The 25076-nt window shown below is 36.8% G+C and overlaps 1 protein-coding gene across 1 annotated transcript in view; it reads right to left on the bottom strand.

The window, feature by feature from the left end:
- si:dkey-233k19.3 (dynein axonemal heavy chain 11) overlaps positions 1-25076 on the bottom strand; it is an 84073-nt gene that overhangs the window by 33913 nt on the left and 25084 nt on the right. The window contains exons 34-58 of the mRNA XM_039694502.2: positions 24780-24925; positions 24581-24697; positions 23737-23875; positions 23555-23647; positions 23270-23464; positions 23068-23145; positions 22328-22460; positions 22074-22201; positions 21727-21875; positions 21472-21622; positions 21250-21381; positions 19998-20171; positions 16745-16949; positions 16275-16440; positions 16085-16187; positions 14865-15104; positions 14634-14795; positions 12596-12789; positions 12345-12507; positions 10191-10314; positions 6576-6718; positions 6309-6470; positions 3210-3443; positions 1024-1170; positions 798-911 (exon numbers count right to left, since the gene is read on the bottom strand). Of these exons, the coding sequence (XP_039550436.2) occupies positions 798-911; positions 1024-1170; positions 3210-3443; positions 6309-6470; positions 6576-6718; positions 10191-10314; positions 12345-12507; positions 12596-12789; positions 14634-14795; positions 14865-15104; positions 16085-16187; positions 16275-16440; positions 16745-16949; positions 19998-20171; positions 21250-21381; positions 21472-21622; positions 21727-21875; positions 22074-22201; positions 22328-22460; positions 23068-23145; positions 23270-23464; positions 23555-23647; positions 23737-23875; positions 24581-24697; positions 24780-24925 (3792 nt within the window). The remainder of the gene's footprint in view (positions 1-797; positions 912-1023; positions 1171-3209; positions 3444-6308; positions 6471-6575; positions 6719-10190; positions 10315-12344; positions 12508-12595; positions 12790-14633; positions 14796-14864; positions 15105-16084; positions 16188-16274; positions 16441-16744; positions 16950-19997; positions 20172-21249; positions 21382-21471; positions 21623-21726; positions 21876-22073; positions 22202-22327; positions 22461-23067; positions 23146-23269; positions 23465-23554; positions 23648-23736; positions 23876-24580; positions 24698-24779; positions 24926-25076) is intronic.

Raw genomic sequence — 25076 nt, 5'->3', positions numbered from 1 at the left:
TATCACTGTAAATCTGCTTTGAAACAACCTATATTGTTAAAAGCACTATATGAATGAAGGTGACTTGACTTGAATTGACTTCATTTAAAAGTTATTGAAGTCATTGATCACGAAATGATCTTACCAGGGCTGTTGCCGCTCTCTCCTATTGCGGTCTTTGATTTTGAAATTAGCTGATGATCAATATAATGCAGCTCATATCAGTTGCTTTCGGTGACGTGCACTTCATTAAATCTGCATATAGCGCGGGAATTGAAGATCGGATTTATATCCGTTTTGTGAAGACACATTTATGTGACCAGATGTAAATGGAATTGTTTTGATAAATCAGTATGAAGTGACCAGGTGTAAAAAGGCCCATATTCAGGCACATATTCACACACACAAAATTGTTATGCTTAAAATAACAGTTTTCTAAAAAGTCAGCTGATGCGAGCTTGACTAACGTGACCTGCCATAACTGACGCTACGCTTGATATTATAACCATTATAATAATTGATATTATAACCATCATTACTCCAATTTTCAGTGTCACTGAATCATTCTAATATGTGCTGCTTAATATTTTTGTGGAAATCATGATTCATTTTTACAGCATTTATTTGAAATTGAATTTTTTTGTATGATTATACATGGTTTTATTGTCACTTTTGAGCTATTACATGTACCCTTTCTGAAAAAAAAACCAACAAAAAAAAAACAATCTTACTGACCCTAAATTTTTCAAATGGCAGTGTATAAACTTTACATTTACACATATGTATTTTTTTTAATTCATTTTTTTCTTAAATATTACCTTGTTGAGTGTTTGTAGTGCAGTTGTAGCCGCCTCTAAAGCAGGCTCAGCTTTAGCCAAATCACGTTCACATTCCCTCAGTCTTCGTGACACCTCTGCTTGCATGGCAGCTACCTGCAGATGAATACACACTCTCATTAGTAATGTGGAAATATTAAAGCACCATCTTGATATTCAGTAAAGACGCATCTCAGATCCTCCAGTTGTAAGACTTTGGTTTCTCTACCCTTTGCTCCTCAAGGTCAGCATCTTTCCTCTTCTGGCTCACTTTTTCTGTCTGCAGGCCAATCCTGGCCATGAGAGCCTCAGCGGCCTGGTTCTTCAACGTCAGCTCCACTTCCTGTGAGTTCAGCTTGACGGTCAGATCCTCAACCTGATGTGATTATATGAAGTTTACATTTATTATAAAATAGTCTCTTAATTATTCATAATTACCTTATATAAGCAGAAAGCAGAGTTCTGTTCTTAATTAAAGCTGCAGTCAACAGTTTTTCCTTTGTCGCCATCTCTGTTCGACATCTGCAATTGCAGTTATTCGCGGAGTTGTACCTCGGCACGGCACAGCGCGGATGAATCCAATGTTTGAGGAGAGTACTTGTATTCAGAATCACAGATTATTCTTTTTGGAAGTATGACCAACATAATAATTTTCACCGGAAAATGTCATCTTAACAAGTAAGAAACATCCACATTGGTTCTGGTTTTGACCAACTGGGAAAAAAAGTCATTACAGTAAATCAAGCTGATAAAATCTATCAACTGTGCAAATTATACTTTTTTTTCAAATTGTTAATGTTCAACATGTAATTCACTACATGTAATGCCCTTCCACTATTTACTTCCTGCACATGTTGTAGCATGGGTCCTGCTGCAGTCTCATTTTTTTTTTTTTTTTTGTAGCCACTGAAAGTGTTTTGCATTTTACAGCTGGTGAATCTGTTGTCACTGGTGATTGTTGTTTGAACCTTTCTGGATCCGCCATCAAATTGATAAGTTTAATTATATCAAGTGCTGCGAGAAAAGGCTATAAATCTCCACCTCCAGGATCCTCACACATAATAGCCGACTAGCCGAGACTCCTTCTTTATGTGTACAGATGTGACGTAATGATGCAAAGACACGCTCGAATCCACCGTGGAAATTACACTGGAATTAAACACTGGAATTAAAAACATTATTACAACTAAGCTTACCGTTTTGAATCGAGCAAAGGCAAGCAGATAGCGTTTAACACTGGCTGGTTATATATTTGCTCAAAAATTTATTTTAGACAATTTTTAACTAGCTAACGGACTGCAGCTTTAACTGTACAACATAGACATTTTGGGGTCAGTAAGATATTTTTTCAAGATATAAAATGTGTAAATGTGACAGTAAAAAACATTAATTATATATATATATATATATATATATATATATATATATATATATATATATATATATATATATATATTATATAATATTTATAATTGAAAAAAATCTTTTTCAAATAAATGCTGTAATCTGAATTTCTATTAGACAAAGTACCTTGAAAAAAAGCAGCACAACTGTTTTCAACATTGATGATAATAAGAATAAGAATGATTTGTGAGGGATCATGATGTGACACAGAACACTAGAGTAATGATGCTGAAAATTCAGCTTTACCATCACAGGAATAGATTAATTGTATTTAACATATTAAAATAAATCAGTTATTTCAAAATCAGTTAGTTCAAAATATTACTATTTTATGCTGTTTATGTTATGATCATATACAGTATAAAAATGTTTTGGTATTTTGATCAAATGAAGAGATTTTAATAAAAGAAAAAAAATAGAAAAAAAAACTGACCCCAAAATTTCTACACCAGTCAACATTCGAAGTGGATCAAAACTTTCATCAAAGTTATACATGAATTTTGAACAAAGTTGTCCCCAATGTTATTTTGAAATGTTATAATTTTAAATTCAATAAAATTGTATTACCAACAAATCCGATTTGTGACAATCAAAAAGAAGCATTTTGTTTAATCTATTTACAGGTTTACATTCAATTTTTCAATGTGTCTCAGACATTTAACGGTAAAATTTCACAATTTCAAATCTCATAATCAAAGCTCTCCAAGACCTTGCAAAAAAGCTTTTTACGACTTGCTGAAAGTTGTAAAAGCAACTTGTTGTTTTTTTTTTTTAATCTAGATTCCATTATCAGATAAAACCTCTGCAACATTTGAATACTAAACACTATATCACAAAGGCAAGCAATCATCAGACTCAAGGTTTACGAGTCCCTCAGCCTTCAGCGAGTGATCTTGGGCATATTAACTAGCAGTAACCAAATCCCCTACACATTTCCACGACTCCAGCCTCGAGGAGTCCACACGGGTCGGTCAAGACCTCTGTGGTGCCGATGGGTTCTACAGTACACACCTGAGAGGCAGTCGTCTTGAGTTTCTGAAGGCCAGACTGAAGCCTGCTGTGTCTCAGATGCAGTTCCCTCTCCCTCTTTCCCAGCAGACTCTCGTAAAGTCTCAGCTGCTCCAGGAAGCTCTTGGGCGTGCTGTAGTTGTGCCTCCTCTCATTGCAGCAGTACCGCTCGCTAACCTGCTTGACGCTCACGTGAGCGTGGGCCATGAAAAGACTGATGGATTCCCGAACAGTTGGCTGTAAAGACGAGAGTAAGAGTGGGGAGAGAGGGTAAGAGAGGGACCTGTTCAGATTAAATGCTCTTTAACATCCTCGGCTGTCAAGGGCCCTGAAATATCATCTTCATAAATCCAGAATTCATCTCCAAGTTTGTAAGTCTTTTGCCGGCTTCTGGACTTACTCAATCTGAAATTTAAGTGCAGGACGCAGGGGGGAATATTAAGCTGGTAGAGGGCTGGGAAAATAATGGCCAGAGGCTGGTGGCACCCTGTGTAAAGTAGGCCGAGTGTTTGTCACATGGCTTCTAACTTTCTGAGACTGCACGTTGTGTTTTGTTTATTGATCATTTATGATGCGCACTGCTGTCTGATGACTGACTCATTTATCAGACTGTTAAAGATCAATTCACACAAAGTCAAATGCATTTTAAAAGATGCAAGAACACAGATCATAATTCACTGAAAAGCAATAAAACATGCACATGTAACCGGCTGGCAAGAAAAAAAAAAAAAAAGAGAGAGATGGTTATAAATGAAGACCTGACACAATGCTATTTGATAAACAGCATATTGAGTTAAACGCATGTAAATAATCCATCAATCTCTTAAACTCAAAGGTCACTGTTACCTGTGTCAGAAATAAAGCACTCATAAACGCATTAAGATAAAAAATGTTGCACAAAGGTGGGATTTGGTCATGAATATAATCCAAGAGCAAAACATATAAAAGATTAAATAAAAAAAAATATATAAAAATCGTTCTATTAACTTTTCACAGAGATGCAATTTAAATAGGGTTACCAAAGTTAATGCATTAACACTGTAAACCCTAATGCTCAATAGGGTAGGGTAATCTTAAATTAAACAGAATAGGTCAATCTCATTATTTTTATGCATATTTAGAACTTTTTTTAAACATTGAAGTAATCTGAATTGTTTCAGTGTTCACCGACACTGAGCTGGGGTTTCTATTTAATAATAAATTCTAATTAAACAAATTGTGCAAGATTATCGTGGGAGATTTCTGTAGTTTACTGTTCTGCTATGCTAATTTAGAGGAGTTTCTGTTATGTCAGTTTTTTTGTAGGGCTACCATCATGGTGACAAGTGGAGCATGAGCTTGGCTTGAGAACAAAATGTTCAATTTTATAATATTGTATTTTAATTATTGTGCTATGCTAATGCTATCAAACCATTGTATTACAATTAGCAGTAGCATTTATTGAATTAGCTAGTTTAAGCTAGCCAAACATGTAAAATTGAGTTAACCTTTTAAGTTAACTATAGCTTACTCGTACATTTTTATTATTGCACTTAACTTGAAATATTTGAGTACAAAATCAAAATCTGCCAGTTCTGCTTACTTAAACTTTGAATTTCTTAACTTAAAAATGTATCTAACTGATTACCACAAATCATTAAAACTTATTCGAAGTACGTACATGTTGTTTTCTCTGACTGTTCTTTACTGTATTTATTTAGTGTACCACCCATTTATGAATCAATGATGAAGAAAGTTATTCTTATTAGTAATTCAATTAAAAATGAAACCCAGTCAAATGTTTAACAAAAGTAAAAGTCATTTGCATTGTTTGTATGGTGAAATTTCAACGCTCAGCAAGTGAAATATCCCCCATGAGCAAAATATCTATATTAATTGAAATTCAATACCAGTGAAGAACTGCAGATTCTTTTTATTATTTATATATTTTTTAATTTTTTTGCAAGTTCCCTGTTTGCATTTACTGTGTGTTTTGGTGCAGTTTACAAAGCAAAGAAGATTTTTTTTTTTTTTTTTTTTTTTTTTTGAGTTTTTTTGTTGTGACTTTCCTCAAACAGCAACTCAATGTGTTATCTACAAACATTTTGAGATTGATTGTGATAACACATTTTAATTGACTGAAATTCCTAAATTCAACTAGCACTGAGGGAAATATACAAATAGGAAACAAACCCACAGCTGGCCACGAGACACACACACACACACATATTCATGTACAAACTCCAGTACATACACAGAGTTTGGCTGAAACAGCTGTGGCTTCTCTGAGGGTCAGTCTGTGTGTATTAATCACTGATGCTTTATTAGCATAAATGATCCTGCTTAGTGATCGTTCCACTGGTGCAGGGAAAACAACAATGCCGAAAGAGAGAGAAACTGCATCTGTCATTGAGCTCACTGTGCATGTGATCAGCCATTTGTCTTCACTTCAGAGTCGAGCTAATGATGAGGAATCTGGTGCACATGTAAATGTGAGGAGAGAACACTCATCGAAAGAATTATAGTGTCTTTTAGTCTTTTCGTTTTTCTGTACGATGATAAATGATACCTCTTTTTTTCTAAGCCTACTGAAAGAATTAAAACAACTTCCTGTAAACTATAAATCAGTGTGGCATTAAAAAACTAACAGAAATAAGATAATTAAACTTATTTTTATTCATTATTAAAAGACACCCTGTTTCAACACTATTCACCCAAATGTGTCAATCATGTCATAATCTTGCCCTCTGCTTTTATAATATGGAAGAAAGCAGTCAACATGTCTGCTTGTCATATGGGATATAAAAATTAAATTCTCAACTTTTCATTCCATTTTTGGATGACCTATGCATTTCAGGCCCTGGTGTGAAAAACAATTAAATCAATCCATCTTTATTATTCACCTAAATGCTGCTCCCAGAAGAGTGGGCATTGTCGGGATGTTTGCCAACAGCGAAGAATGAAAAGAGATTTACCCTGAGTATACCGGGGCCTTTGGGATATCCCATGACTATGTAAGAGCTGTAGCCAACACTTTAACAGACAAGGAGCATTTATAGATTAAGTACTGGTGTGGAAATCCAATGAAGCTACTTCCACTGACTGACTGAAGCTCAGGTTTACCTGAATACTTGGGATGTCCTGCAGGAACTTTGAGCTGACAGACTGGAGGGCCTCCAGGGACCATTCCTGGAACCAGTCCAGAGTGGTGCAGTTCAGCAGAGCTGGGAAACGCCGGGCACGTAGACGCAGGGTATTACCTACTGGAGACATGCAGAGCACGACCTACACACATACAGCATGCACACACTTTAGACGCTTATCTATGATCCAAACAACATACGCAAGATAAATCAGACGTATAAAAAAAGACAATCACTGCAGTGAGACCTTGAGTTGTTGTCGCACTCGATTCATAAAAAAGCTCCAGCAGTTGTCATAGTTGTCCAGAATGCCCAGTTCCCGCAACTCACTCCTCACAGCTTTCCTAACACCATCCACTTCCTCTTCACTCAACAGATCAGGGATCTCACCTGGAGTCAGACCGCCACAGAACACATTCATTTCACTTAAACGGGTCATGTACATGAATCCATTTACATTCAGCAAGTAATATTTAGGTACTTGTTAATGTTACTTTTTATTCTAGATACAGTAGTATTTATACAAAAATGACACAGTGTTGTTATTGTTGAAGTGGCGAGTACACTAAAATAGCCACAGTTTTTCTTCGGTTTTATTCTGTAAAGATTTATTGAAAAGAAAAAAATTAGAGCAGGGATTGGTTCTATGCAACGGTTGGCAGGGAGGTGAGGCAGATGAACGTGAGCTTGTGGGGTGGGTTTAACAGGCTAAATGATTGGAGAAGTCTGTTTTGTTCAGTCTGGTTATACGTATGGCATTTGGACACTTGGACATTTTGATTAAACATGAGGTCAAAACATTTTTAAAAATGAAACGTATGCAAGGATGAATTTTTCACAAACACAATCTATAATATGCATTTAGAAAACAGATAGAATGACAGAAGAATGAATGAAGGGGGGGGGGGGGTAAATTTATGGTTGAGCCACTGGTCTATGGACTATTTGAACAATGTCTTTAAAGGCACAATATGTAGAATTTTTCACAGTTTCCAACAATAAAAAAGGCATAGGTTGATGACGCAGTGATGAGCTGAAAGCTGATGGATCTAATAATGTTTATGGATGAGAGCAAATATTCATGTTTTTTAACATTACAGTGGTATGAAGCAGGTCGCAATTGCTAAAGAGACAGATGTCACACACGAGTCCCGCGGATATAGAGGAATAAGGACAGATATCACACGTGAGTCCCGCGGATATAAAGAAATAAGGACATTTAATTCTACCAAACTAACCGTAAGTGCTGGATTACTCACACAGATCAGCTTTTTAGATGAATTCAACTTGTAAGGTAACGCAACGCAGCTTCACTTGGTCTAACATTACATTATCAAACTAAACGGCATTTAAATGCGGGTTGAAAGTTATGTTATACTACGTGTTAGTTTGTTTGCTATACAACACTAGCAGTAAGCTAAATCAACATTAGAATAACATACCGACCATATTCTAACATCTCATTATGTTGAGCTAGCGTTATATAACTTTGATTTGTTTTATGTACATTTGCTCACCTGTCTAATAAAGCTGTCAAGTCGTGATTCGTGAAGCTCTGTCAAGTTCAAGTTAGTCGCAGGCGTGGAGCTCTTGGCATCTAAAAAAAAATGCCACGCTGAAATTGATCCTCATTTTAGTTCTCCCTGTTTGTCCCAAAGTCTGCTTGCCATGGTCTATGTTTGAAAGAAACAAGAACTGCGTGCCGCTAAACGCTGCGCACTACAGTTGTCCACGTCTGTTACGCCATGGCGATGGCAGTGTATGGCGGATATTGCGTCTTTGACAGGCGGCATTTTTTTCCGGGATGACCACTAATTTAAAATTGGAATTTCTCTAAAATAAAATAAAAAATATTTGTAAGTACACTACTGCAGGAAATATATCACACTGTGCAAGTGATTTTGGGATATTTTATTACAAAATTCTTACATATTGTACCTTTAATAACTACAATAGAAATGGAGGAGTGAGACAGCTCTCAGATTTCATCAAAAATATCTTGATTTGTGTTCCGAAGATGAACGAAAGTAGCCTGGCATGCCAGACCTACATCATAATGTTAGGTCTGGGAACTCACCATTGACAGGGCTCAATACGAGGGGCGGGATAAACGGTTGTCTTTCAAATTCCCTCTGCACGCAATAGGATGGCGCTACAACCAACCACAGCAACGAAGAAGGTGACGTAGTCAGGGCGATCTCGCACATCTTCACACAGAACACATCTAAAAATGACTCAAGTGCCGTTCTTTGTTCATGTTTCAAAGGAAGGCTTAACTTTAAATCATTCCAGAGTCGCGGCCAAAGCCGAATCGAAAGACAGCTGTTCGCCAGCAGCAGAAGCAGCAGTGAACCGTCACATCTCTGTCATCATTATGTTAAGCCAGCCCGCCGACTCTATACACGATGTGATTGGCCTGACTAGAGTTTGGTTTTTCCAGTTCGAAAGTCAACGAAGAGTTGCTAGACTACACTGGCTGCAAAATATTTTTTTGCAGCCAGTGAAGGCTGTATTATTTTTGCAAAATAACTTTTGCAGCCGCTAGGGGGAGTCTAGATTTGTAGGCTAGAACGGAAGTCTTACGGGGTTGGAACAACACGAGGGTGAGTAATTCCTGACAGAATTTTAATTTTTGGGTGAACTAACCCTTTAAAATGGACTAAAATTGTAAGCTGAAATAAAACTATTTAGAAATATGTGCACAAAAAAAAAATTAAAAGTAACATTCATACCCTTTGGGGATGAATATTAATGGTGCTCTAAGCGATGTCGGGTGACGTGACTTCTTGTTGACGTTCAAAGTATTTTCAAACAAAAGGGTAGCTAGATAGACCCTCCCTCCTCCTCATCTGCACTGACCCCCCAAACCCCACCCCCAGGGCATTCTTGCCATTGATTGGCTGGAAAATTTTGTTATGTTTCGTGGAGCGGGTTGCCGCAGTTTGTTTTTGTTGCTATTTGTGGAGCCTGGGTTGTCTGCATAGACCGTGTGTTTTTTTTTTTGTTTTTTTTTTTTACAGTGTGTTTAGGGGACAGGCAGCTAGCGGATAGTGAAAAAGTTTAGGCTTAAAAAATGTGTGACATCATTTAGAGCACCTTTAAACAGACATTGAAAAAAGTTCATAAATATACAGTATATGAATGATAATAATAGTGTTTAAATATTACTAAAATAATTCTGCAACTAAGCACAATCCAGTTTAAGTCTATAAATAATTATATTAATTAATATTAATTAATTCAAACAGAATTTTTCAGAAGTAATTAAATATGTAAATCACTTAAAGCTTCAACTCTCAAATTATGTGGCTCTAGCTGCCCCAAACTGTTTTAATTGGTTTGCTTGAACAGCTTGACAATACATGGACTCGACCAATCCGTTTGGCTTGACATTAGCTTTACGTTGCCATTTATCATTAGATGTTATCATTATTGCCACTAAATTAATTAATTAAAAGGTAAAAATAAATATAAATAATAATTAGATTTTTTGTGTTATGGAAGTTACTAACTGACAAATAAATGCTATTCTAACAAACCCCTCTCTGAAGCATTTAAGCATCATCAATTACACACAGATCAGTTAAATTATGTTACATTTGTTTACTCTGATGATCTGCCGCTTTATTCTGGATCGAGACCTAAGCGGGTTTCCGACCTCTGCGCTTGACATCAGTGACGGATGAGAGCCACCATCTGTGTTCGGGGGTCTTGATCCAATGACACGCAGGCCTGTTCCAGTCACCCTTAATCTACTTCACCGGCCCCACTCCATTTACATATGTTTCCCATTCATCAGACCATCACACAATGAGCCCCCCTGTGGCGTGTATGAATGTGTGCGTGCGCGGGAGGGTCTGACCTGACGAGATCAGGGTGCTGATGATGACGAGAAAACCGTCCTCTGGGATCTGAGCGTCTGTGAGGAGCAGGACTGTGGGGATGTTTTTCACCCCCGTCTTCATGTACAATCCAGCCAAATCCACCTGAAAATACATGAGAGATAAAGAGCAAAAGAAATTTCCAAAATCAGTGTGGAATTAAAGCAGCACTATGTTGTTTTTTCAACCTTTATAATATTTTTCAAAAACCCATGAGATGGTACATCGACTTACAATAGGTTGAATGACAGGTCTGCCATAGCCTGACGTGGTCTGTATCGCTCTTTTACTGGCACTCTGTAACTTCTGGGAGCGGGTAGGAACCCGAGCACAAAAAGAACTACAAAATTCGACTGCTTCACGGCATACGTCACTTCCTCAAATTCCGACACGATAGCCCAACAAGCGTTTTTTTTTTTTTTTTTTTTTACCTCTGTATGTTGTCATGGCTGAAGCAGCAAGTAAAACCAAACGTGAAGTGCATCAGAAATGTGTTGTGTAGCTTCGCCCCTCGCTGCATCCAATGTAGACTGCATTGCAATCTTTTGAGGGAGCTTAAGACACTCAAGCATCCCCCGTAGAGCCGGGGCGGGCAGCTCGTGCCAGCTCGAGACGTGAAAGTATACTGATTACTGAGTTTGGTAGGGGCTACATTCTTGCAAGTAAACAATACATGATTAGACGGACAAAATAATCGGTCAGGATAACTATCCTATGTCTGCAGGCTGACAGTCATGTTTGTTACTTATTTTTCTGGTGAAAGTGTCTTGCCTCAGGCTATAACGCAGATTCATCTATGGTAGCTTGATATTATAATATTGATGACATGGCTATTATCTACCAACAAACATTGAATTGAATTAGCATATCCATTATGCAAAACAGTAACTATAAAGACGCTGGCTTATAAACGTGAGCTACGCGATCTTTTGACTTTTGAAAAAAAATAAAGCCCATGACACTATATTCATAAAACATGCTGAAATCACACGCAACACTGGAGTCTGCCCAAGATGTGAGAACTCCTTCCTTCTGCAGAGTTCGGGGTATCGCTTGTCAACAAATGCACGCGTGTATTCCCTAGCCTAGAGTAACCATGACAGATTTTACGACAGTAGTATAAGACAATACTGTTTCCCAACTGTAGGGGGACCCCAAGAGCAAAATTAAAAAAATAACATAATGCTGCTTTAAAACATTCAGATACATTCAGTTATGGTGCTAATGTGGGTCTGGGAGATTTGAGTATGAATCTGGTCCAAGCCATGTCCTGATTCCATTCCACATTCTTCTTCCTATCATTTTCTGTCACCTTTTTGATTTTTCGCTTAAAAATGGCTTTATTTTAAAATCTCCAGAATCAATGTGTTGGCACTCCTACAACAGCAATTAAATTGACAGGCCTGTCAAAACCCCTACAAGTTGGTTGGAAGCTGTTTGCTTTGAAAGTGACGCGTGTTAGCTGTGCTTCATACATTCTTACACTGTTTACAGTTAATGGACCATTTTGCCCACAAAATGTAGCTAATGTGACAGCACCAGGGGAAAAAAGTGAAAGTTGACTCTCTTTTATATAAATATACCTTCTTTTAGGCCAAAATATAAGACTGCACATATACATATATGCATAGAATCGATGAGACCAGGACGAAGTGTCTTTTCATGATTATGTGTAGAGGGCATCATCAAACAGTGTATAGAGATCAATGCAGCTCGGCCAACTGGCCTCAGATTTACCACACACTGATGAATGAAATGATAGCAGCGGCCTCATCAATAGGGCATTGAAATATTTGCCTTGGTTCTTTAATAGGATCTGGCAATTACTCCCCATTGCATCCGGGCAGGACTAAATGAGATCGATGGAGCCGGACGGGGTATTGATCAGGGAAAGTGTTGTCTAAAAGAAAGCTTGATCTCAGGCAATGAATCACCGCCATTTTAGATTTCTCCTCACCTAACAGCACTGATGGGTACTGTGATTTGGGCAGCTGATGTGGGTTATGACCGCATGGCACATTATCATAGTCACATTTGTTGTGGTTTCTGCTGTATGTGGTTTTTCTCATTTTCATCTTGCATGACATTGATTGTATTTTGCAGTCTATTGGAGCGAACTGTGCGGACGATGTTACCTTTAGGTCTTGCACGCTGTATCCCTTGCTGAGGGTGGGCTGGAACACATCCATGTTGGAGAGGTGGGCGGCAAGGCGGGTCAGGCTTTGCTTGCCACTGCCGCCCACACCTACGAGCAGGGCGTGGCCTCTAGGACATCCCAGGATGCGACTGATACGACACCTGCAGAAGCCAGTCAAAACAACCTTGTGTGTGTAATTACAGTTAAATCTGTATTCACTAAAGCACAGACTGCAGACGTAGCACTCACACGTGCTGCATGGCTTCCTGGAACAGCACCAGGTTCATGGCAGGGTGGAGCTCATTGTAACAGTCCAAAGCCTCATTGAGGATACAGCTGAGCGGCTCCCATCCAGCTACGGGCATGTAGGAAGGTTCTGCAGATCCCACACTGCTGTGCAGGTATATTAGAGGCTCCTGAAATACTGCCTCTTCCTCTATTTCCTTTAAGAGACACATAGAGGCAACTACATTTTAAGCAACAATAATATCAACCGATATTATATCAGATAACTTGGAGTGTCTGGAGCTCTACTAATGATCGTTTGATAGCTTCAAATTGAAGAAGTGATCAGACTAGTTTATAGTAGTCTTAGCAGAAACCAAGATTTGTGTGTATTTACATTTACATGGACACTTTTTATTTTGATTTCATTCCGATTGATGAATCCGAACATAGTGTTTACATGAATGAATGTCCCAAGCTTCAAATTGAATTTGATCATGAATATACAGTTTCCCACTGTTGGCGCATACTAACCATCATTCTGCGATCACTTTGTTTTGAAAAGCAGACTTTATATTTAACTATTTTGGGTCCTGGGTATAGGATGACAGGCACATGAAGCTTTGTGCCATGCTGCTTATATTTATCAAGCAGTAAAAACACCCTTCCCGTACCCAAAACAAGGCATCTGTGGATGAGCGTCCCAAGCAAAGGACAGCAAGGATGACATTGTCCTGCAGCACTACACAAATGATGAGTGGAATGAGAATTTTAGAATGATATGACAGTAATTTTTAACAACAACAACAGCTTGTTCTGTGCAAATACGTCATTATGCCATGTCTACGTCACTGCACAAGTGCAGAACTTTCCCGATTCTGTTTTCAATCTGATCAAGTGTTTAGATGTACTATCGAATGGATTAGAAAAGGTGTAAACCACCCCTTACAATCCAAATGAGATTTGGCCAATTCATCCAAATGTAAATTTAAACGGAGCCAGCTACTGTTATTCATTTCTGTTTTTATTATTATTTTTAAATATGCATATGTTTAATTTATTTAAAGTAATTATAATTATGTTGTCATTAATTCAGTCATTACATTTAAATACATTTATATTATAATTTATAGTAATTACAAATATTTAATTATTGCATTTATTAATTTAATTTTTTTTCTAGTTAGTTAGTTAGTTATATACATTGTTTTGGTGCATTTCTTATCCATTTTATTTTTAATGTAAGAGTGAGTGACTAACTTTACTAAGGGGCTGTTTACACCTGCCCACTTCATGTGTTTTCTCAGATCGGACAGCTATCTGATTTATCAAAACGGTTCCATTTACACCTGGTCACTTAAATGTGTTTTTGCAAAATGGATATAAATCCGATCTTCAATTCCCGCACTATATACAGATTTAATGAAGTGCACGTCACCGAAAGCAACTGATATGAGCTGCATTTTATTGATCATCAGCTAATTTCAAAATCAAAGACATCAATAAGAGAGAGCAGCAACAGCTCTGGTACGATCATTTCATTTCTTTAATTTTAATGAAGATGATTGTGCGTCTGCCACTTACTTTCACTTTGATTTGCGATGGTTTTGCATGTTGTTTTGATGTATAGATGGTCATCTGCGGTAATGTGTGTTGCAGTAGTGTCGTCATATCTGACTATAACATGACATATAGCCTATATAACACACTTGCATGTTTATTTTTTAGCATTTTTGGTAGGAGTAAAATTTACATATGTGGTTTCAACAACCAGATGTATTTACACTTGTCCAGTTTCGTCTGGAATGCGGCCCAGACCACCTCCTGAAGTGGTTTGAGAGATTGGATTCAAATCTGTCTCGAATGTGTTTCGGAGGGCAATTACACCTGGTCTTTTCACGATCGGATTGATATCCGATAACAGAAAACGCATGAAGTGGCCGGGTGTAAACAGCCCCTAAGTGTCCTAAATGACGACATGTCAGAAACGTGCATAGTTTTGAAATAAAAAAGTAAAAAACACCTAAGAGAACTTTAACGGCTGTAAAGTGTGGTACTTTACCTCAGAGGTCTGTCGTACAATATCCGTCTGCAACCTACGGAATAGCTGAAGATCGGATGGTTCAGAAAAGCGATCTGAATATACTCTTCTGGATTCATGGATCCAAAGTCGAACTAGATCCGCACCCTTTCTAACAGACTCTGGCCTGGAGAACAGGAGACCCTAGGTGGACATAGATAAAAATTGTTGGCTAATTCAACATTATAAAGAGGACACCGAGGGAATGATTACCTGGAACAGTCGAGAGAGATCCCACAGGTTGAACAGACAGTAAAACTTGTTTGAGGTGGGAAGGAAGTGCTGGATCACATGGTCATGGAGGGCTACGGCCGCTTTCACCACTGCTTGACCACTGCTCACCACAGCTGGGCTGAAAGGCAACCTCTGCAGGTGGAAGCCCAGGATAGAGCCGAACATGGAGCTGAGGGTCTCAGGGCTGGGTGTGCTGACCGCTAACACTGTGAAATGCCTCTGATGAACAAAGGTGAGGACAGTGATTTTCATATTTTATAACATACAATAAACTTTGTGTTTACCTTGGTAAATTTTTTTTTACCACAATATATTTTAATATAATTAAACATTTTCTAACAGTACATTATATGTCCAGAAGAAACAGAAATCAGAAATTAAAACGGGCTCCCTTTTGAATTCATGAGTTTGATTTTTACTGGCCACGACAGGATACTGAATTGGAATAAAAAAAGAGGAGAAAATTACTACATTTTAAAAATGTGTTACTCCAAAAATTTTTAATGGATTATGCCAATTTATTCCCTGATATGTATAGTTTATTATTAATACAAAAACAATTCACTTATTTTAATTGTAATATATTACATTTGTAATATATTAAATTATATATGTATGTATATATAATTATATATGTATCTATACACACACACATACATATATAAATATACATATATATATATATATATATATATATATATATATATATATATATATATAAAATAGTATTCAAACAAACCATCCATCAATACCATCAATATTAATATTAACAAATTATTTTATTTTTGATTAATTATATATTAAATATATTTTATTTCACAAATATATATTAAGAAACTTTCAATAGGTGGCATTAATATTTGCTAACACCACGACAGACCTTGCTAAACATAAACCTGTTATATGTGGTGCATATGATAACATGTTTATGTGTTGTATAATTTATACCAAAATGTATTTAATGTGTATTTAATATGTATTTAATTCAAAATGTATTTAAATACATATTTAATGTATTTTAATTAAAAACAACACTTATAGCTAGATAAAAGTTATTTTCAAGATTCATTTTTACTTAATTCCATTTTTATTCTACTTGGCAATATTTTTCAATTCAGTTCTGCATGCTGCACAATCATGGTGAACATGCAATGTGCAAATGTGTGATAAAGAAGCTCCTACAGGAGAAATTCAAATACCTGCAGTCTGGGGTTAATTGTGAAACTCCCTGATGTAGGATTCATACAACAGACATAATGGGTGTTGTGTATGTCTTTCACTGTTAACTTTTGGCTGTCATACCTAAAAACAAGAGAGAAAATGCTGTTCTAAAGTATTTTGACAAATATTATCTATCTTAACTGGAAAAAATGAAAGATGCTGCGTAACCAGTGCTTGTAGTCCAGATGCTGGCGAATGAGAGTGTGTGGCTGAGAGGTCCCATAACTGTCCACAGCTGCCATGTTCATGTCATCTATGAAATAGATGAGTCTCTTGTTTCCAGGGGGCGCATAACTCCTACCAGCCTTCCTCTCGAGAGGTTTCTCCATTGCCTCTGATAATGACAATTTAAAAGGATGTTGCTTTAAAAGGACTGTGACTACAAAATTTCATTAAGCATCATTTTCAACGAAATCCTTTGACTAATGGAAGTTACTTTTTGACTAAAATATGTATGATTTTATATATATATATATATATATATATATATATATATATTATCCCTTTAACTGATCTATTATTACCATCACCAGATGGAGTGAAATTTTGCATATGAACCACAAGGAGGTGCTGTTCAACATATTTGAAAACATGTTCTCTTTAGAGAAATGTGAAGAAATGTATGCTGTCACACTTACTTTGCAGCATGGATGCAGTGGTATAAAAGTGAAGGGGAACTTTTGCAGTTATAAAGTTCTCTGGTAGTGTTTCCAGAAGGTTCCTGACCAGAGCAGACTTCCCAGTGCCTGCTCCACCGACCAGCATAAGAGGCTGAGACGTCTCCAGCAACGTGCCCATGAAATACTGCAGCCTGACTGTCTCGACTGTTGGGACTAACATAGCCTGTAGACAAAGTGAGTCATGGGGAAAAAATGGCATCTCATCACTCAAGACATATTCAGCTAAGCTAAATCAATAAATCAGGGGTTTTCAACTCCGGTCCTCGATGTCCACTTTCCTGCAGAGTTTTGCTTTAACCCTAATCCAACACACCTGAACAAGCTAATCAAACCTCAAAAATGAATACTCTTATTTAGGAAGGATATATTAAATTGATCAAAAGTGACAGAAATTTTTGTAACAATGTAAAAATCTTTTCCATTTCAAATAAAAACGCTGTTTTTTGACTTTCTATATACATCAAAGAATCCTAAAAAAAAAATTACCACCGTTTTCACAAAAATATTAAGCAGCACAACTGTATTTTTAACATTGCAAATAATGAGAAATATTCCTTGAGCTCAAATCAGCATATAAGAATGATTTCTGAACAATTATATGACACTAAAACTGAATTAATGATGCTTAAAACTCAACTTTGCCATCACAGGAATAAATTACATTTTAAAGCTGCAGTCCGTTAGCCTGGGATTCCCCATACTGCCTTGCCGCAGCGATTTTATTCACGCTGCTAGGAAGTCTGGATACCATGGACCAAATTTTCGCCTCATCTAGAGAACCAATCACAGAATGGGGAGGGAGCAGCAAGACGATGACAACGTCTATGCGAAACACCAAAGCAGTTTGAATACGGATCCATGGCAGCAGACACGAAGTTACCTTTCGATGCAGCGGTTGAAAGGTCGAAATGTTCAACAACAAAACAACCCAGAAAATGTCTCAAATCTATTAGTTTCAATCATATTTTTTATATGTTTAAAAGACAGCAACTCCACGGATAAACATCAAAACACACAAATAAATGACACAGTCGAGTTTGATTTGGGTTGTGCTAGCCTATGTAGCCGTCTGTGTGTTACATAAACAAATAAACGAACGTTTACATATAATATTTTCTGGCTAGTTTACTTTATGTTTTTTGTATATATAATACACAACTTTCACCCAAACTGAATAATTAAAAACAAGTTTTTACCGGGTAGCCTAAATCTTTTTATAAATATTTATAAAAAGTCTTTATTTATTTTTATTTTTTTTTGCGTACTCAAGTTCTTGTTAAAACTAGACATGCTTATTCTCTGCATTTTGGGGACTTTTTGTGTAAAATCATTTTATTTTTGTGCTTTCACTTTAATTTAGCGCGAGCAGAGCAGCAAAAACAGACTTGGCACGGAAACCCCCGCTTCACTGCTGCTAACGCGACGCTCATGCGCTGCTCCTGCTCCCGGTGTGAATACCAATACACTTATTGATTAACATGCACGGCGGAAAAAAATATCTGCCGCTCACGCATGCGGTGTGAAACGGCCTTTAGATGCACGCTATCGTGTACACATAAATCTCGGACCCATCGTCTTCTTCCTCCTCTAATTTCTGTCGCTCTACATACGTCATCTGGTATAATATAAACGATTGGCTTTGAGATACGTACGGGCACATTTGATAGACATTCTTAGCACCCAATAAACGGCTCTGGGCAATGAGACTCGGGTCTGACGAGTCAGGCTAGCAGTCCGTAGCTTTTTAGGGGTTAAAAATTATCCAAAATATATTTGAGAAAATACATAACCAGCCAGTGATCAGCACTATCTGCTTGCCTTGATTCAAAAAGATAAGCTTGTAATAATGTTTTTAATTCCAGTGTTACTGGTGGATTTCCAAGGGATATTGAAGCATGTCTTTGCGTCATTACGTCACATCTATACACATAAAGAAGGATTCTCGGCTAGTAACAGATTCTCCCACTGTAAAATGCAAAAGACTTCATTCGGACTTTGGAGTGGCTACAGAAAAAAAAAAGAGACAGCAACCGGAAACATGCGAAAACAAGGATACATATCAGAAGGACATTACAGTCACGCACTGACGTTGTTAACATTAACAATTTGAGAACAAAGTATAATTTACATTTTGCACTGTTTTGTGTGATATAACTTATAAGCGTTTGTTACATTTTAATCACCGCGATTTACTACAATGTCAGAGCCAGAACAAAAGTGGATGTTTTTTACTAGTTCAGATGACATTTTCTGGTGAAAATTATGTTGGTCATACTTCCAAAAAGAATAATTTGTGATTCTGAATGACAGTATCCACACCATAGACAGTAAAGATCCACACCGGCGGTGACTGACAGCTGTGCACTCTCCTAAAACATTGTGCCGTGTCGAGGTTGTTGAAGTACAACTCGCGTAAAGTTGATAATTCTGCAAATGACTGCAATTGCGGATTTCGAACAGAGATGGCGACAAAGAGGAAAAACGCTGGACTGCAGCTTTTTAAATATAAATTGTAAAAAAATAAAAAAATAAATAATAATAAAAGTAATATTTCAGAATATATGTTATTGCGAAATAGACCGCAAAATGTATACTGATCGTACAATTTTGTATGGTGGTGTACATATTGTTTATTCAATGTTTAATCAGTAATCAGAAATAAAAAAGTATTTATGTTTATGTTTTTTTTTTTTGCAAACTCTATTAAAACCTTGTTTTTAATACTTCGATTTCAGGAAAATCAGTGGGAAACTTTGCAAGAGCACTTTTATGAACTTTCAGAACAGTTCTAGAGTGAGACACAACAAACCTGTAGATCCAGTTCATCACTATGGCTACCCTATTATCAACATTAAGTCTTTATCTTTCAATTATAAAAACGGAGACAATGGCCTCACACACACACACAAGCACGCACGCATAATTCTGATTACTTTGAATGGTAATCAGATCCAAAACTCCTCTGACTGCAGGTTCAGCTCATGATGGAGGGAGGTTGTTTTCTCTGTATCTGCTCACTGACCCACTCTAATGCACTAACTGCACTAAATTAGCATGCCATTATTCTGAAATTAAAGTGGTTCTCTGTGAGAGTGAAATTTCTCAGGAGAGTTTTCTCAGAGGATCACAAAGAAATATATTGTGCAGTTAAGCGTATGTTCACGCCATGTCATCCTGTATGTAACAGGAAGTATTGGTGTATCAGTGTCACCTGCACAGGTGTATCTGGGTCCATCTCGAATGCGGGCGCCCTGTCGGTCCATGGCAGGAAGCGTCTGGAATGAGGATCTAAGTAGTAATCAAAAACAGAACCATGGACGGGAAACTTCACACTCTTCATCTCTTTGATCCACCACTGGCTGAACTCAGCCTGATAGTCATGGAGCTGGGAGATCAAAAAAGACAACAAAAATAGAGACATAAAAACATTTGGAATATTACAGTAAATTCATTTGCATTTGCTACATGGCCCTTGATTATATATATATATATATATATACACACTACCAGTCAAAATTTTTAGATCGGTAAGATTTTTTATGTTTTTAAAATAAGTCTCTTCTGCTCACCAAGGCTGCAATTATTTGCTAAAAAATAAAAAAAAAATAAAAAAAACAGTAATATTGTGAAATATTATTAAAACAGTGGTTTTCTATGTGAATATATAGTGAAGTGTAATTTATTCCTGAGATGAAAGCTGAATTAAGAGCATCATTACTCCAGTCTTCAGTGTCACATGATCCTACAGAAATTATTATAATATGATGCTCAAGAAACATTTATGAATATTATCCATGTTGAAAACAGTTTTTTACATTTTTATTTCAGGGTTCCATGATGAAAAGAAAGTTCAAAAGAACAGAATTGATCTGAAATGGAAAGCTTTTGTAACATTAATCACTACCATTCAAAAGTTTGGGGTCAGTAAGAATTTAATTTTTATTTTTTGGGGAAAAAATTAGAAAATACTTTTATTCATCAAGGATGAGTTAAATTGATCAAAAGTTACAGAAAATACATTTATAATGTTAGAAAAGATTATATTTTAAATAAATGGTGTTCTTTTGAACTTTCTATTCACTATAGAATTTTGGAGGGAAAATGGTACACGACTGTTTTCAACATTGAATATAATAATATATATATATTTGTATTTTTTTCTCAAATAATTGCAGCCTTGGTGAGCAGAAGAGACTTCTTTTAAAAACACAAAAAATCTTACTGATCTAAAACTTTTGACTGGTAGTGTATGTGTGTGTATATATATATATATACATACCTCTATTGAAACATTATTAAAAATGTGCAAATTAAAAACAAACATCCCCTCCGGACGTAACTTTTGGCCACCTACCACTGTATACATTTCATGTTTGGGATAATCTTGCAATGAATTTTCTACAAGCATAAAGCATTTTTTTTTTTTCAATTCCAGTTGAACAAAACACAAAAACCCATAATACCTGATCCTGAAATGTGGCTCCACCAAATGCCCACACACAGGCAAACACAAAGTATGTCTCATATACTTCTCGTGGAGAGTCTGCTGGAATGTTCTCAGTAGTTAACAGGCAATCCAACAGAGAGCACAAAGTCTGTGTGTGAGAGAAAGAGAGAGACGTCAGTAGAGATTTAAACCAGAGTATAGGCCTATATGAATGAGTGTATCAGTGAGAATGGTATACCTGAACCATGCTGTTCTCAGGAATAGGAATGATTGTCTTAAAGGAGTTTCTCATTTTTTCTATACAGCGCGGGACATATTTGTCAAACAGAATGGTCAGGTGTGCTCTCTCGGTTTGTCTCTCCCTCCGATCAATCCAACTCGTAACATACCTAGACATGGATGAAAAGAGGTTGTTCACCTAAGTCTAATCCTTCACAAATGTTAACCATTGTGCTTTAGATGGTATGCATCTTGAATTGGGTGAAATTCTCACAGGTTCCAGCTAAGCTCTTGAGGATTGATGTACAGGATGCCAGCTCGGGACACGGTGGCAGGAGTGGCATGTTTCAGGTGGCTGATCTCAAACAGTAGTCTCATCGAGGGGGTGAGTGGGATACGTTCATTATTAGCCAGAGTAAGAACCTGCACAGACATGCTCAACATGACTACACAAGTGGCAATATTCATAATACATCATTTGCTGCAACAACTTTGTCAAATTGTAAGTGGTTTTGTTCAGCGGCGTGTTTAAATATTTCAACATGTAATGTTAGTGCTTCAGATTAATCAGTGGGATGCAAATGTCTCCATAAAAAAACATGCACAAATTGTGCAGGGTACCTTGTTGTCATCCATTACAGTGTTGAGAGACTCAATCCACATGGGGTCAATGTCTCCATCCAGAACAATCCACTTCGGCCCCGAGTGAGAGTTACTGGCTTGATCCCGCATGAAATGTGACAATAAACCTGCCACATGAAAAGATTTACAATCTCAAAGTCTTACCGGGGAGAATGGATCTCATGTCTAAACAGTAAGTTATGTACTGTGAATTGGACAGGATCAGCTCTACAAAACATTGGATGCTGATGTACCATCTTTCCATTCTCGAGTGGCTGGATGAAAGGATCCAAACAGTTCACCACTGCTTATTGCTTTTGGGTTCAGATCGTTCCAGAAAGACTTCCTTCCCATGTTCAAGTAGGTTTTGTGAAGAGTTCTCAGAATCTGTTTCAGAGTAGGCTTGTCACAATTATTACATAATCATCTGATCGTGATTATTGGCGTGTTTTCTGAACTTATTTATTTTGCTGTGATTATTGCTCACTTAAAATTTACTAACTTTTTTATTTTAATATTTGTGTAAATGGCAATACATTTTAGCTGTTATAGATCAGACCGTGTGAATTTATCAAAAAAAAAAAAAAAAATATATATATATATATATACACACTGCAATTATTTGCTAATATTCAATCTATATATATATATATATATGTATTTTAATATTTAAAATGCCATTCATGTAATTCTACCCCTATGGATTTTTACGACATTTTATTAATAATTATTAAATATAACTATTTTCATATTACATTTATAAATAATTAAACAAATAAAAATAAATGCAAATAAATGGTTAATCAGATTTTTTTGCATGACAATTAAGTGTAAGGCTAAATTTCATGATCAGATAGACACATATTTTATAAGAAAACAGAATACTAGCAGTTGGTGCATTCATTCAAAACTCAATCGATTCATTCAAAACTCCAGGGAATGTGAACAATGGGAAACGGGTAATAGTTTGTATTTATGTGGAGTGTATACTGACCTGGCTTTTTCCAGTCCCAGCATCACCAACCACAAACACTGATTGATGAACAGATAAAAGCTTCTCAAGCTGAACAACCTTTATATATTATCATTTAAAAAGGACAAAAACAATAAAATAAGAGGTTAACAAGACATCTAAAACAGTATGATAACTTAATGTTAAACACAAACGATGATATAGTGTGTGAAGAGATTCTTACTTTCAGAATAAATGTGTCCTCAGGTTGAAGTTTTAAGTCTAGACTCGCCTGTCGGACTATCTGCTCAAATGCTGCATCAGTTTGCCTTTCCACTTCCAAATCAGGGAACAAATCTCTAATCAGCCCGAGGAACACCGGAACGTCTTCCGAAACAATCTTTGGCATGTTGAAATCTCTTAAAGCCTGCATCAACACCTTCATAATGTAACAAAGTCAGAGTGTCAAAAGCCATGGCTGCTGGATCTATAGAGCTAAACATCAATCACATGAACACATTTCCATCACCTGATCTTCTGGTCTAGTTCGATCTGCTCTTTTGAGAGCTCCAGCAACCACCAGGACAGGTTTGACAGAACGCAAACCCCAGTCGTAATGGTCCTACAGCGGAGAATATACGTAGTTTATAAGCAGACACAAACAGGAGAAAAGTGTTTTTTTCTGTACTGCACCTTCACGGGTCAGTGTACCTGTTTAGAGAGCAGCTCCTTACAGAGCCTGTAGAGGGTGATGAACTTGTTGCCGAGAATCTGAGCGCTCTGAAATCCCTCAGACATCAGCATGATCTCACAGATCAGCTTCATGTCAGGAACCACCATGGCACACGGCCTGCAAAAAACAGCAATCATATGGCATCCATGAACTCATCCATATGCCACTGACACTGCGTTTAGAAAGAGGACCTTACACAGCATGTGACATTAAACATTAAACAGTGTGTGTCAGTTAGTTTTATTGTGCAGCTGGTACAAACATCTTCAATCCAGAATTTTACATTGTTTTTGGCTTGTCATATTCATTAATTTTAGTCCATTTTGATATGACTAAATATAACATGAACAATAAATATAGCATGGCATGTAAATACATTTTAGTTGTCCATAACTGTAATATTAACATTCCAATAAAATAAATAAAAATGTATAAATATTTAATAACTTTTATTTGGCAAGGATTCATTAATTCATTAATTTCTGAAGGATCGTGTGACACCGAAGACTGGAGTAATGGCTTCTAAAAATTCAGCTTTACCATAACAGCAATAAATTAAATAAAATACGTTAAAATCGGAAACGGTTATTTTAATGTATGTACGCACGAACACACATGTTGGGTTTCCTCATTTCATGGGGACAACACACACACACAGAGTAACATTTTGAATGTTCAGCATGATGAATATCTTCATTGATGACTAAATAAAAATATCTTGCCAAAAAAATTTTCACTCCGTAAAACACACTTTAGCTAATTTATTTCCTGGTTTGGTCTTTTTTTTTCCAAATGTATATCTTTATTCGGATCAAGCTATACCTGAAAAGAGCTTTGAGGTTCTCTGGTAGCTCAGTTCGTCCAGCATATCCAGGGTTCATTGTGATGAAGATCCCAACAGAGGGTTTCAAGTTAATCTCTTCATCTAGGAAGAAAAACCTGCAGAGGACAATGGGTAAAATGGGTAAAACATGGCAACAAGTCAGGTTAACTATTAAGAAAATCTAAAAAGAAAACGTACCTTTTCCTCTTGTTGCGAATGGCATCCTGTATGGTCTTTACCTGTACTGCCACCACAGACAGCACTTCCACAGCTATTCGGTTAAATTCATCAAAGCAGCCCCAAGCTCCAGTTTGTGCCAGGCCTTTAAAGATGTTCCCTATGGACTGAACACCAAAACAAGTCATGGAAACTTGATAAAGACTTAACAGATCCAAACCAACACTGGTTAAGAAGAAGAACTTCCAAAACATCAGCCAACTATAATAAAGTTTCAAACAGAGCAGTCATTGATTTCTTTCAATTAAGAGGCAGAAT

The sequence above is a fragment of the Pimephales promelas genome, chromosome 12 (assembly GCF_988280905.1).
Source record: "Pimephales promelas chromosome 12, fPimPro1.hap1.1, whole genome shotgun sequence".
Taxonomy (NCBI): Eukaryota; Metazoa; Chordata; class Actinopteri; order Cypriniformes; family Leuciscidae; genus Pimephales; species Pimephales promelas.
Note: the sequence above shows the minus strand (reverse complement) of the source record. Positions and strands in the feature narration are given on the sequence as shown.